Below are 15020 nucleotides of genomic sequence, written 5' to 3'. Positions count from 1 at the left end.
GAGCAGAAAGCAGCAACCTCCGTCTTTGTCTCCCCGTGGTTCATTTAATGGAGAAAGTCTCATTAAATACCATTGCTGGTGGCGCCCGGGCTCAAACACATGCTGAGCCTGACCTTTCATCATGAGACCAATTAACATGACTGGATGCTCGTTTAATCAGACGGCCATTTTGTTCATTATCTTAATGGCCGGCCATATATCATGGTTAAAGTCAAACCTTGTTTGCCACGTTGTAGCCCCCCCCCTCCCCGGCGAGGTGGACACAGGGTTAAACGGGCGTCCTGATGTGCCGCGGCTTAACGCATCGCCTCAAACGTTGGCGTTGAATTTCAGGGAAAGAGTTTTATTACGTCAAAGCATTCACGAGGAAAAGATTCAGCGAGGTGTCAGGTGTTGCTCTCACGAGTGCCGTCGCCATCTTTCTGCCCATTATCTGCCACGCAGGCCCGAGGCTCCGTTTGAGGTGATTACATACATATTCAGACTGACCTTTGAAGGTCCTCAATGAGAAAGGAAGCAAAAAAACAGAAAGAGGGAGAGAGTATTTGTACGAAACGGCACGAGCACATTGATCGATTTTGTTATTCCGATCGCAGGGCCCCTCTTAAAGCGTCCAAGCCACCTTGGGACGGCTCCAGCTCTCACTTCACGGTCCTCCTTTGCACCGCGAGACCCTGCAGGGCACTCAGAATGGGCTGGTAAAAAATGGGAACACATTCATCTCAATCCCCCCCCCGCCTGCCAGCACTAACGGAGGCCGGCCTGTGTTGGAGAGACAATGAAATTGGAAGAAAGACTCCTGTGGCGCGTGGACACGAGTGAAAAACACAAACAACGTTTAATCCTCCTTCGTGTTGCATCCGGCCTGCAACGGCCTTGAAAAAAGCGACGCTTCCTTCCTGCCGCTGTTTCGCAGCAGCTCCCCGATGCGTCTGGTTTCGGAGAACAGAATTACTTTTCATTCTGCTCCAGCTCCACGTTGTCTGCCCTTCGTTATAAGCCCCGTGTCCGATCTCCTCCGCTGCAAATAAAAGATGCATCAATAATGCGAAAGGAAGATGGAGCGCGAGACTCCTCGGCTACCTGCAGAAAACAAAGTTGTCGAAGAGCTGTAAATTGAATAAAAAGGTGTTTGAATGCGACAACACCTGTATTTATGCTACGAGCTCCATCTACGCATCATAAAACATTTTCCTACCTGCGAAAGAATAGCGATCCGGGTGCATAACTTTGTTTACAGTTTTTATTTCTCCACTTTTGTGTGCCTTTCAAACCGCACCTCGGTTCACACGCTATTTGTTATGCTTCTCTCGCTTTCTGTCCTCTTGTCTTTTTTTCTGTGGGAGGAATATCACCCCTGGAGACGGCACCTTTTATTCTCTCCCTTAAAACTGAGAAACTAAATCACAGACTTAAATATCAACTCTGCCAATTTGCTGCTCCAGTTTTAGGAGAAAACCCGTCAAAAAATGGCGAGACAAAAACACTGTCAAAATGCAATTCTCTTTCATATCTTCTGTTGGGGCTCATGCTTTTAAAACATGTAACGAATAGGGAGGTTTTGGTCTATACCCACTCCAGATCCGACATGTATTGATTGTGTCTTACATCCATACACACAGCATTGGATCTATAGGTGAAGGTGCCTATAGAAAAAACAGGGAAGTCATGAAGCGACGGCAGAGAAGAGGAATAACAGTTTTAACTAAATGATTGTTGAAATTCTTGTTTCTACAACTCTCATTTAGGGAGAGGTTTTATTTTGGGGGGGAAAACACAAAAGGATGCATGTTAATTAGCGTCTTATCCTCACCACATCCAATTAAGATCTGCTTTTTTTAAGCTGCTTGTCATCTTGATTAAGCCACAGTCACCACGGGGAGTCTGCCGAGGAAACATTCTGCGTAGGCGGGAAATACAAGGACATGTCAGTAAAGAACTAAATGGATGAAAAGCTCTGTGCAAATTCTCTCTGATATTGACATTTCCTGCCTCTTTGTTTTCTTTACAGTTTCACTAAACCGTGAATTAATTTGGAATCCCATCGCTGCAAACAAACAAAAAAAAAAAAAAAAACATCTTAACGCTGCTGTGAAAAAGCAACTGTTGTAAGCTGCACATCCCTGTGTTGAGCTTTCTGTTTTTACTGTATCTGATTTGATCATGGATATTAAAGTGGCAGCGTGATTACATTAGCAGGGATTCAACAGTTTTCATAGAAACAGGGTTAAAAATGTATTTTTTTGCACAACTCCAGTCTCTGAGCAGAAGAGAACAGAAGGCCATGAACCTCAAGCAAATGCACGCCGTGTTTCTGCTGGAGCTCTACACCCTTGGCAGCAACTCGACACACAATACAAAAAATGAACAAGCTCTGCATGTTGCATTCTGGGTATATATTGGTGGACTCCTGATTGACGGAACAAGTAGATTTCAAACAGAGCAGATGGTTTCTTTCCGACCTGAGAATGGTTAGGAGAGGGAAAGATGCTCCAACAATAGATTCTTGCACGGCTTTCCAAAAAATGCATTTCTACGACATCCTTTAAGCGCCTCGACTGCCAAAAAATCTATTGGCAGCAGCTCGGGCAACCTTGAAGTCAAAAACTCAAACAACACCTGCTACTTCATTAGTCTCTGTGAGGAAAATTCGCCCCTCTGTATTCGACCCATTTCGCAACAGTGGGCGGCTGGGTTGATGTCTAAGACCGCAGCGTGATAGTCGATGGTCATGTTAGCGTGCGTTCCCAATACATTACCTGTATGTCTTCTGGGGTTGGAGGAAAAACTCCACCAGCAGCGAGCCATCTGGCCAGGTTTTGGCCTGTTGCTGTGATCAGATTAAATTCCTTCACCTCCATTGGTTGTCTCCGGGATTTTTTTTCCCCATCTCCACTCACCTTTCATGTGAGTGAAGTTGTGCCAAAACCCCAACTCGACAGCAACTCCCCAAACAAAAATACCAACTCCTGCTTCTGTACACTTCCCCTATGAGTGCCAAGCATTCCTTTTAATGAATCAAACTGCACTAATTTGAGTGTTTCACATATAAATGGTCAATTGGTTCCCCTCCAAAAGCCGCCTTTGATTTATTTAAGATCATTTCCATGGTAGACTCTCCAGTCCCTTCCGGAGCAGCTTGATGAATGGGGGCCGCTGACACTAAGCTACTAACTGAAAGAAAGCTATTTGTACAACAGCAGGCGTTTCTATCTTCCACTCTTGTGTATGTGAGCGAGTCTACAAATTATGCAAAGCGGTGTCAGTAGAGCTCCCTGTATTAGAATGAAGAGAAACACATAAACCGAACAAATACCACGGCGGCCCCGCTGTAATCTAAAGGTCATCAGAATATCATAGAAGCGGTTTTTCCAAAAACAACAACAACCAGCAAACCTGTCTTTTATATAAAGTGTATTCGCAGTATGATCTGGGAAACCCAATGGGACCGGTACAAGTTTGATAAAACTGCTAATGGCATCCCATGTCATCAAAGATGGAAGCGTGGATCTAATCTCGTAGCCTCGGGGCGGACCCAGAGGCCAGACGGACGCCCGCCCTCCTCACCTCGGACCAGGCCGGAGCAATTACTACTGCTGCTTCGCACGCGGACCTGTGTCATCGACGCAATTAACAAGCTCCGGAGGATCCTGGGAAACCAGACTGTGTACACAGCATGAATGATGAGAGGCATGAGAAGGATGGGGGACCAAGGGAAGGAGATGGTGAGTGAAACGTGAGTGGATCAAGTCAGGTTGACAGGTTTTTTTTTGTTATTTAGCGTAGGCCGATGTCAAAGTCATGTCAAGGATATTAATACGACATATCGCTTTTTGTTTTTAGATGTCATACACATGCAGAGATATTCGCATCTACAAAGAAATGTAATATTCGCAATAAACTTCCTCTTTCCGCATACCTTTGGGGCAGAGATTTTGGAGAGCGAGGCTGCAAATGCAATATTTTGCCTCCCACTTCTTTACATTCTACATTCATCCTTGTTGTGCGGATGATTCATCACAGCTGTGACAGGGAGAGTATAATGTGTTACAGCTCCCAGAAGGAACAGCCGTAGGTGTTATCTAGGCAGGGCGTTCGTTTTATTCAGAGACACGTCCCATTATCAGCTGGGGGGAAACCGAGCATACGCGCTCTCATCACCATCTTCATCATGCATGTGACTGGTTTTATGTCTCCCCGCTGCATGTTTAATTCTGAACTCTGGTACGGGCCTGCTCATCTGCTGCTCTTTTGATTCCAGTACCCCCCCGGTCTCCTCTCCCCTGGACGGGAAGGGATTGCACAGGAGCCGGAGAACGAAGCCCTAAGGTGTATTTGCTGACTCGGGGATCTAAGAGCGATGGGAGCTGTCGGGAGGAGAGATGGATTCCCCGGCCATTTCGTCTCCACCGAGTCATTGTTCATAAGCTGGGGCTGCCAGACAGCTGTCTGTAGCTGCCACGTCTGACAGATGCCTGCTGTCAGTCAGTCGAGGTCCACAATCTGCACCGGCTGGGTCTCACGTGAGCTGAAAATTGACGAGTGGGAAAGAGATTAATTTATTCCCCCGTTAGCGGTGCTTGAGCACATTAAACGAAATGATGACAAGCTGGAGGTGTTGGGACTCAAAAAATATAAATGCAAAAATACGGAGAGCACTTTCCCTTCTCCTGGAAGTGTCACGTTTCGCCCATATGTCTGCTCCCCACCTCCAGCGTCGCATAGTAAACCCGAATAACGGATGGAAATGTGAAACTCAAACATCCATCACACAACAACATGAGTGATGTCACGCATTTTAATAGTCAACCTTGGTTTCAGTGGAAAATGTAAAAGAAATCCAGGCTTGCCTGCCTTGACTGATGCCCATTTTCTTTGTTTGTGTGTGAGTTTGTGTAAAGAGGCCGAGGGGAAAGATGAATACGGAAGCGCGTTTACTGCGGAACAAGCAATGCATTCTCTCGAATGGTACAAGAGGTCTGCAAATAAACTGTCACTTTTCACAGGCTAATGCACAACCCCACCAACACTTAAAGGCACACACGCATACGTCTCAGAGACATTTCATTTTTCTTCTCCAGCTCCTTGCATGCTAATAAACAGAAGTCATGTCGGGTTGGATGGTGGCAGAGACGCTCCATTACTGTGAAACCCACGGACACCGACTGCCTTTAAATGATGGCAGAGAGAAATAGGCTCTATTAAAAGGCGGCAATCAAAGCTGCATCACCACTAGCACGCACGTCACGTAGCTTATTCAATCTCACAACCCATGAAGCAATTAATTCATGTCAATACAAAGACATAGTCTTTTTTTTTGCCCCATCAGGGGGGTTGCAGGTCTCTCCGCTGCGCTCGTGTTTATTTGCGTGTCTTTGTGTGCCTCGGTGGGAACGTGCTCAGTGATGTGAACCTGGAAGAGCAGGTGTAATTGGGTGTGGATGAAAGTGAACCTTGTGGTCTCCATGGCTAAATTAGATCAGACAGTCTTTCCTCTCCATTTCCTCCGAAGACAACAGGCGCATTGTCCCCCGATGTTTGTTATTTATTTGATCAGGTTGGAGTCCACGATAAAGGCGACGCATATGACAGGCTAATGATTACTCGCCGAGAACCAGCCTGTCTTTGATAGCAAGGGAGTGGGGGGCTGCACCCGGCTAGGAGGCTACCCCTCCATCCATGAATCTATTTAGCCGCAGAAACACTAAAACACACACATGAGAAAATCTCTAAAAGGGGTTTGAGTGCTCTGGTGCTTGGTCAGTCAGCAGTGGCTTAGTGGATGCTGAAGATCAATGTCCTCACGCGGCAAATCATTAAGCCCCATTATTCCTGTAAAAGGGAAACTCGCAGGAGAATGCAAACCCAGATGCGTCGCCACCATGATAGCAATGACCAGCGGCTAAATGAGTTTCTCCCAGTCAATATCTCAATGCGGTGCAGATCAGACATGCTGAAATGGCATTCCTGGCTTGATGAAGCGACTCCGGTGGAAAGCAGGTGTGAAGCCAAACGGTGCTTGTTCTGAGGAGGCAAGAGGAGTAAAGTGAGGAAGAAAAATGAGCGGCGGGCGAGACGGCGGGGCTTTCTGATTGAGGCTGCGGAGTTGATGAAAAGTGGGTTCTGGCTTGTCTGGGATCTGCAGGAATGAGAGCAGTCTGCATTTAAATGCACCTGTGTGGAAGCAGAGAGGGTCTCTCCTGCTCCATCACCCTACTTTGTTTCCAAACCTTCTGTTCCCGTTCCTCCCCGGATGACTTGCTGCTTTGCATTTTGATGAAGGAAGGATGAGAAATCCTCCCCTTTGTGAATCCCCCTCTTTTTCATCTCTCCTCCCGTCTCCATCCATCGTGTTTTTCTTTTTTTAAATATATATCGGTGTCTTGCATGACTGATGGTGTTCAGGTGTTTGTAGTGTTGTCGTTTTGCAGGACACAAAATGCAGGAATTGTTCCTAATATGAAAATATGAACGTCATCTTCAACACATCTTAGAAACGGGCTGTTTATTTATAGATTTAAGACAAAAATAGAGACATAAAAACAAGAGGAAACATCAGACAGTCAGACTTATGTTGTTACACGAGAATAAAGGCTGAGCTCTTTGAGTTATTTCAATGGGCTGCCGACATTTCCCTTGGGTGGGTATACGCCTCTCGGTGCATCTCAGTGCAGCGCCACAGCACAGCGCAGTCATGTTGTTGTCAAACATGTCACACATATTACGGGTGACACCACTTTCAATTTTTGAATTTAAGGCAACGGAATCAATCACATTAAAAACAAACTGCTGACACAGACGGACCGGCGGCGCTGCATCATGAATGAAAGCCACGGCTGAGCGGGTCAAGGTAGAGAGTGTGTACACTCACGGATTGCAATCTGTCATACGCCGCGGATTGGCCAAGAGTAATGAGCCTTTGCATTACATAGAAAGCTGATACTGCCAGAGTGCTATTTTGCACAGTCGAATTATAGTTCGATTTTCGCCTAACAAAGACTCAGCAACATTCACCGATCAATAGGCGTCAAAATGTCCCCCGCTACTGATAATAGATCTGACAGGCGCTCCAGGAAGTGCACGCAAATGTACAAGGATAGAGAATCAGCGGGTCGGGCAGAGGGCTGTAGGGGAAGGAGGGGTGCTGGGAACGGGAGGATGCTTTTTTCCCTTACAATCAAAATGTAACACCCAGAATGCAATAGTCTGTCGATGGCTTAAGGCACTGTGGCATCTTTCTACGTCTGGGAGAGTCCAGGACGTCTGTCACGACGACGGAAGCTCAACGATATTGTGCGCAAATGAAGTGTGAAGCGCGCGGCGCTACAGAATCTCCCCCGTTTCTGACATCTGTCGAGCGTAACAGATGCTCCACCCGGCTGCCTACCCGGGCTCCTCTCCGAGTCGGCCGGGCTCCCCAGTAAGCCAACGATCTGACTGGCTGTGGAAATTGAGCCTGATGGTAATTGATTGCACATCGCTTGTGTGCTTCAATTAAAGAAAGTTAGTTGCTAGTGGGGAATTTAAAAAAGTTTCGAGAGTGGAAACGACGTGGCCATCCATATTTGTCACATCAGCCTTCTTCAAGGTCAGCTCGCTGTCGGCAGGCGCCGCGAGGGGAGGGGAGCAGGGTAAGAAGGAGACGGCTTAGAGAGAGAGAGAGGGGGAGAGAGAGGGAGGGTCAGCCTGGCAGCACAACAAGGCTGATGGCTGGTTGAAGCAGACACTGAAGGACAGATGGACGTAGTAGAGGTTGGTGTCAGGGGGCGTGGTCCATGGATGGGCCTGCGTCATTGTCGTCAAAGTCCCGTGGGTCCATTGGAGCTGCCCTCGGCTCTGGAAGCCTGGGAAAAAGACAGCAAAAACAGACAAATTAAACGCCTTTGCCACCAGAATGTGTTAATATGTGTTTTTTCTGAAGCTGGCAAAATGTGACAGTGGTGACATAAAACAGTGGTTATATAAAATATATTCAGTATCTCTTTCAAGCTGTCAGACCAGAGTTGGAGATTGTTGACTACGGGAGACGGTTTTCAAGAGTTTTATTTTGTTCCTGTTGAATGAAGTGTGCTTCACAATAACCAGCGAGGTGTTAAAACCACTGTGGTCTGACTGACTAATACCTATCTCCTCCATGATTTCATTTTTCACACGTTCACTTCAATGCACCGCCACGTAGCGCCGTGCCAGAAAAAGGGGGGTAAAACTAGTGTTTTCCCATCTGGGTGTCATGTTTTCATCACCTCCGATCGGAGCCGGAGCTGATGAATACATGTGACGACTGCAAAGTCGTTTGTCACGGGAAGACATCAGACGATGGGTCTAAGCAGGTTTTCTGTCCGGTGAAAAAAAGGGCCTTTAAATGACTCCAACTCCTCCGACTCTTCCCTCTTCCACAAAACTCACCGAGCACACATATTATGGAAATACCATAAACCTTTTTGAAATGTAATCAGCTTCAATCAAGCTACGCCTTAAGTAGAAATCATCCATTCCGTCGGTTTCATATTAGCAGCTCTGCCGTGACAGAGACAAAGTGATAGCTAAATTGCGGGGACCTGTAGCAATCCGAGCTTGGCTGATAGATTCAATTTCACTGGAGACAGTCTACACTAATCATATGCTCTAATTGGACAATGTCGTCAGGGTGATAGAGCACAGCTCCTCCCTTCTGTAACTTCTCTCCTTCCACCCTCCATCCTTCTTATTAGGATGTTTTCCCCCTCCATAAGTGTATGGTATATGCACTTTCAAAAGACTACGTGTCAGCATGTTTTTCTATAAACTCACTTACTGTATGGATGCTGTTTAAGTCAACGAGATTCAATTCATGTGAAGAGCCATGCTATCTTATATCACCACCCATTTAAACAATCACTTCCTTGACCTTGGACAGCTAGTTTGCATTTGTATTTGTCAATTTACTGTCATCCACCACAGTTCCGCCTCTATTTTCCTGCACATATGCAGCGGGGAAAAAAAAAACGTGAATAAAAAACAAATCTACATGTCGGTTAAAAGGCTGCCATATCTTTCAGAGCGCTGCTCCCTGGGTATTCCTGTCTGACATACTTCTGTTGGCAAAAACAAAGAGCTGCTTCCTTTCCCTTCCTGCACCTCCTTGAGGAGCGCATCATCACAATACAAACTCACAACAAGGCAACGCATCAAAGAGCGCCCACAAACGTGTGCACACATGAATGCGTCCCAGCACAAGCGTGTGCAACCCTTACAAGCGAGTCGTCAAACATTCTGATGGCCTTTCAAAACTTACCTGGATCAACTCCAGAAAGCCTAGCGGACGATACTTTTAGGGTTTTAACAATAAGCACACACGTACAAACACACCTTGGCATCAAGTGCTGATTTACCGACTGCCAAAAGGGATGATGATGTTGGACAGAGTGTAAACACATAGAGGATTAGGCGCTGTATAGTTGTACCATCTCTATATATCCCAGACATCAATTATTCAAAAGCGGTGTTCCCATTCAAATTCTTGGCAAAGCTAACACTTGTGCTTTCCGTAACACGCTAATTTGCCCCGCTATTCAAATGTTCTTCATTGTTATCACGACGCACAAAAGTCACAAAAGTCTGCGTTGAGCTAAGCGGCGTGCTCTCTCACCGCCCCGTCCCGTCCGACATGGTGTTTGGGCTAGAACTTATTTGTATAAGGAAATTTCATCTCTCATCTCCAGTCAACCAAAACCGTCAACCCCTGCTCTTAGTCGAAAAAAAAAAAAAAAAGGAATTACAAATATATTTATGTCACAAAGCGAAGCCTCCACACTATGGAGGCAAATCAACTATTTATATTCAAACGGTCCTTGCTAAGCCTTAAGCCACATGGATATAATAACTTATTTATTCCACCCGCAGGAAAAAGGCCATTACTTGAGAGGAAAAGACACACAGAGAGAGAGAGAGAGAGAGAGAGAGAGAGAGAGAGAGAGAGAGAGAGAGAGAGAGAGAGAGAGAGAGATTGGGGTGGGTGGAGGGGAAAGACAGAGTGGAGCTTCAACATGCAACAAAATGTCAGTGGATGGGTGATAAATTCCCTTCAAAATAAAGCCCTTGTTTTGTTCTTTCTCTGTCCGTTGGTCTTCCCAGGCCTAAGTAAAAGATCACTTTGCTGTGTGTGTGTGCGTGTGTGTGTGTGTGTGTGTGTGTGTGTGTGTGGATGCGTGCCCCGACGGCTGCCTTCTTTCCGCCCATGACTTATTCATACCTTTTAATGCAGTCGATGTATTATTGATCAGGGCCGATCATTGCCTCCACCCCTCTGTGTGACCATGTCCTGTGGACGGGGGCGAGGAGCCCAGGGCTGGCCTGCTAAGAGAGCTTCCTGGGCCCTCAGTGCAACCCGCTGGCTGTGCCTCCTCCGGTGATGGATGGACAACAGCATCGGTGTGTGGAAATTTGGAACACTGTAAGTGTGTGTGTGTGTGTGTGTGTGAGAAAGATAGGATTTCAGATGGAACTGATAAGACTAGAACAAAGCTAATCTTACTAATGTCCCCTCTCTGAGTGAAACTGAAAAGTTTCTCCAACAGCCCGAGAATGAACCCATCACTCATTGGAGAAAACCTCTGGCTCCCTATGAGGGAAACAGAGGGAGGGAGCATGCAGGATGCCGCCTAGACTTTGACTTTTGTCTCTCTCGTTCTATTTCTGTGCTGGCCTCAACCCGTGCAGCTCTCTGGGAGATAGGGGGGAGGGAGGGGTCCTTGCCCTGATTAAGTTTGAATTCCCTGCTCTTGGCAGAGGAGCTGCAGGACTCCTAAGTCATCATCCGGAAACGCTCCCATCACGCCGTGGCAGCCTTGCCAGCTTGAGCCGGCCTCATTGCCATATGAATAATCATACCGCAGTAGCTTGGATATGCTGAATGGGTTTGAGGTGTGTGTGTGTGTGTGTGTGTGTAAAGAGGGGGGAAAAGGGAGGAGCTGAGGAGCAACCTGGGGTTTGCCGCTAGGAGAGTGGGGTTTTCCTTGATTAAGCAAAGAGGTTGAGTGAGAATCAGGCTGTGTACACACTGCTGGTGGCAATCATCCTCAGGTGAAAGTAACTATTGCAATTTGGATTTTGATACCAATCTAAGCGCACTCCATCACATGAGATGGCGGAGCACATTTCTCAAGCCCCGGAGGCCCATGAGGTTTGGTCTAATGAGAGAGGATCCTTAATGATTATTGATAGAGCCCATGAGGACAGGCTCTTACCCTTACTCTCCAGCGAAGCACTCTGCCACTACTTAATGAAGTAAATCCTGTTGCTTCTGTGGGATGATTTAACACTATAAACAGCTTTGCGACAAGGGATGACTGTGTTATGGAAAAATAGATCCATTAAAGAGTTAAAAAAGGGGAAGAAGTAGGGCCGTAGAGCATTAATGACACAGGGAGGGGAGTGTGAATGTAAAAAAGAAAAAAGAACCCAGCTGTTTAAAAAAAATAGACATACTACTATGATGAGTAATATACCTTCTCTGCGTTAATGCTCTGTTGGATCTAATTGCCCAGTGTCCTGGAAAGGTTTACATCTTCCATCTTTTCTGCCAACTTCTCCTCCTCTCTCTACTGATGTATGTTCTTCCTTTTCATCTGACAGTCCTGTCTAGGGGTGTGTAATTTGGAAATGGCCCCTGCACACACCTTTCATTAAGAGCAACCCTGTGATCTTCCCAACACTTTGCACCGAGATGATCCTGCCAGCTAGAATTTGACATGCGGGTGTATCCTAATTAGAAAGAAAATGTGAAGGGAAAACCAGAGGAGGGCAAAGGGAGTGACACGGAGAGGTTGAGTGAGACTTGCGGAAGGAAAAGGAAATGTACCGGAGCAAGCAGGAAGGTAAAGATCAGAGAACAAAGGGAGGAGAGCCGGAGTGTTGGCAGCAAATGACAGCATTTTTCGACTGGAGCCTGTTGCCGAGGCTGACACTAAAAAGGGAGAGCTGGAGTGCGAGTGTGGGAGCCACGGCGAATACATTTTTCTGGAGTTCCCATTAAAGTTCCATTGTCCCAGATTACACGGGCCATGAGCAGATAAGGTGCTTTAATACAAAGAGCACGACGCAACGCAATCACCAACGCTCCTTTTAATACGCTGCTCCAAGTTGAATAACTTCCTCCAAAAATGATGTTCGGCTACTTCACAAAGGAGACAATGTAGACTTGTCAACTGCAACGATGTAAATTACACGATATAATAAAAAAAATACATCAAATTACAAACCGATTTTGGTGGAGTATATTTGCGCAAAAAGCCCAACAAAAGAGCAGATTTGAAAAGAAAGTAGTTACTGATAATTGAACCTTCTAAACAAACCATGTTATTATAAAAGGAGAGAAGCCTTTTACAGTTAATCACTTTATGAATACAAATTATTAGACTATTTTAGACGTTTCAGTTGGTAGAAGTATGTGCGGTGCTGAAACCCAGCCGGAAGTAATGATGAATGATGAATTAGCCAGTTTAGCGACTGATTTTTAATTAAATTGTCATTATAATTGTCCAGGCGCTGTCACTTGTAAGTCCGAAGATTATTACCTCGAAGCATCACTTGCTAATGCATTGCACTTGAAGGAGCTACAGTGTGCAGACCTTTATTTACATTTTTCATTGCTCCACCATGACCTGAATATAAAAGCTTCCATCGGGGCCACCTTAAAAAAGTGTTTAAAAATGTTTTACAGCTACATGAAAACCCTTTGGGACATTGTAATTGTCATAATTCACTTTTATCTAAAGGCATCCTTGGCAAACAAAACATGAAAAGTGTCATTCATTCATACTGGCATCTTGTTTAGACTGCTGAACAATTATAATGAAGCATCACTCCAGCCCATTAACACTGCAGCTGCTCAGAAATGAAAAAAAAAAGAAAAAAGAAAAGCATGTTGAATCTTCTATCGCTATTTTTGGGAATCGACTATTTTAAAATGTAAGCGATGACTTGAAGTATGACTGCTTCCATGCGACATCACAGACCGTTTGACTACTTTTAAATTGCACAGACTGTGATCATAAGATGAGACCCGTCTGGCTTTTAACAAAGTAGACTGCAGAATAAAAGTCATCGTGATCCGCACGCTTTGAGACAGAATAACACGCCTGAAGAAGTTAGGTGAGAGAGGTGAAAATCTCACAAGCCACTTCTATAATATGCTTTGTTTATTATGTAAATCGTTAGCGGTGACTTCTTCTTCTTCGCCCGTTTCTCTGTCCTCAATAATTCATCTTATGTGCGGTCCTGTTTTATTCATACTCTGAAAGTTTGGTATACTAGATCTTCCTCTGGGAACAGTTTCTGTCCTGTTATGGCAGAAAGAGAACACCTCAGCGAGTGTGACGGCAGTTATTTAAGAGTGAGGATGCTATTACGATTCGGTGTGTGAGGGGGCTGCTATGTGGGCTCAGGTGCTACCAGCTCTGCAGGTGTTTCAGGCGGATGACGGGACGGATGGTTCACAGCTAGGGATTTTAGGACTTTGCTGTTAAATAACTGACACATACGATGTGTCAGAAATATTCTGGGATGCGGAGGCAGTGAGTGTCACAAATAGGTGGCATGCTGTAGGAGGCTGGATGGAGGACACTGCCCCCAAAACACATGTGGAATAGCTATTGTACTGACTTGCCATTAAATAATCTTACCCGTTTTGGTATGGTTTGCTCAGAATTATCAACTAGAAAGTCAGTTTAGAAACTTCCCCTCCTCAAGCAAAAACATTGGAGCCGTGTCTAAAGCTCTCGGATGCAGCGATACTGTGCAAACCACAGCGTGACGTGCACACACATAACGGATTTGTGATTTGCCTCGAGACAAAGAAAACAACCACAACACTGTTCTTCCTCCATGATAGGGGAGTATAATCTACACAGGTGTCAAACCGCCCCGAACATTTGAACGATAAATCTGAATGTCTTTATAGCCTGCATCTGTCCAGCAAACCCCTGTTGAGCCACATGTCGCCACAGTATTGGCTTTGTTCGTATTGGTGATTTATTGGGCTGAGGAGGTTCTTTCCCCCAGGAAATATAACGGTCTATAACCATATTGACCACCGCAAACTGCATAGGCTGAGAAATGTATAATGTAATTTCTATATGACAGCCTGGTCAAGCTGAAGAACGTGTTTCGTAAAGTATTTTTGCAATTACTTTCCAATTTTGGATGGAACTCTTCAAATATGCAGAAATGTACGATTTACACAACTTAAACAACTGACTGAAGATGAGCTGAAGATAATTTGAAGATAAGTTGAAGATGAGCTGAAGATGAGTTGAAGATGAGTTGAAGATGAGTTGAAGATGAGTTGAAGATGAGTTGAAGATGAGCTGAAGATGAGTTGAAGATGAGCTGAAGATGAGTTGAAGATGAGTTGAAGATGAGTTGAAGATGAGTTGAAGATGAGCTGAAGATGAGTTGAAGATGAGTTGAAGATGAGCTGAAGATGAGTTGAAGATGAGTTGAAGATGAGTTGAAGATGAGCTGAAGATGAGTTGAAGATGAGTTGAAGATGAGCTGAAGATGAGCTGAAGATGAGTTGAAGATGAGCGGAAGATGAGTTGAAGATGAGTTGAAGATAAGCTGAAGATGAGTTGAAGATGAGCGGAAAATGAGTTGAAGATGAGTTGAAGATGAGCTGAAGATGAGTTGAAGATGAGCTGAAGATGAGCTGAAGATGAGTTGAAGATGAGTTGAAGATGAGCTGAAGATGAGCTGAAGATGAGCTGAAGATGAGCTGAAGATGAGTTGAAGATGAGTTGAAGATGAGTTGAAGATGAGCTGAAGATGAGTTGAAGATGAGTTGAAGATGAGTTGAAGATGAGTTGAAGATGACCTGAAGATGAGTTGAAGATGAGTTGAAGATGAGTTGAAGATGAGTTGAAGAGAGGGAAACAAACTGGCTGACCCGAGAGAGAGCCTCCTCTCCTACGATGCGCGTTCTGATCCGACTGGATAATCGCTACAAACAGTGACAGTCTGCCTCTTTCAGAGTCACTGGTCTC

General features: G+C 45.3%; 1 protein-coding gene across 2 annotated transcripts in view; it reads right to left on the bottom strand.

Moving 5' to 3' along the window:
* Positions 1-6488: 6488 nt before the first annotated feature.
* The window catches only part of trim44 (tripartite motif containing 44), a 39156-nt gene continuing 30624 nt past the window's right edge, over positions 6489-15020 (bottom strand). For both annotated transcript variants that reach the window (XM_084017781.1, XM_084017780.1), the window contains exon 6: positions 6489-7844. In XM_084017781.1, the coding sequence (XP_083873907.1) occupies positions 7760-7844 (85 nt within the window). In that variant the 3' untranslated portion in view covers positions 6489-7759. The remainder of the gene's footprint in view (positions 7845-15020) is intronic.

The sequence above is a fragment of the Eutrigla gurnardus genome (assembly GCF_963514095.1).
Source record: "Eutrigla gurnardus genome assembly, chromosome: 9".
Taxonomy (NCBI): Eukaryota; Metazoa; Chordata; class Actinopteri; order Perciformes; family Triglidae; genus Eutrigla; species Eutrigla gurnardus.
Note: the sequence above shows the minus strand (reverse complement) of the source record. Positions and strands in the feature narration are given on the sequence as shown.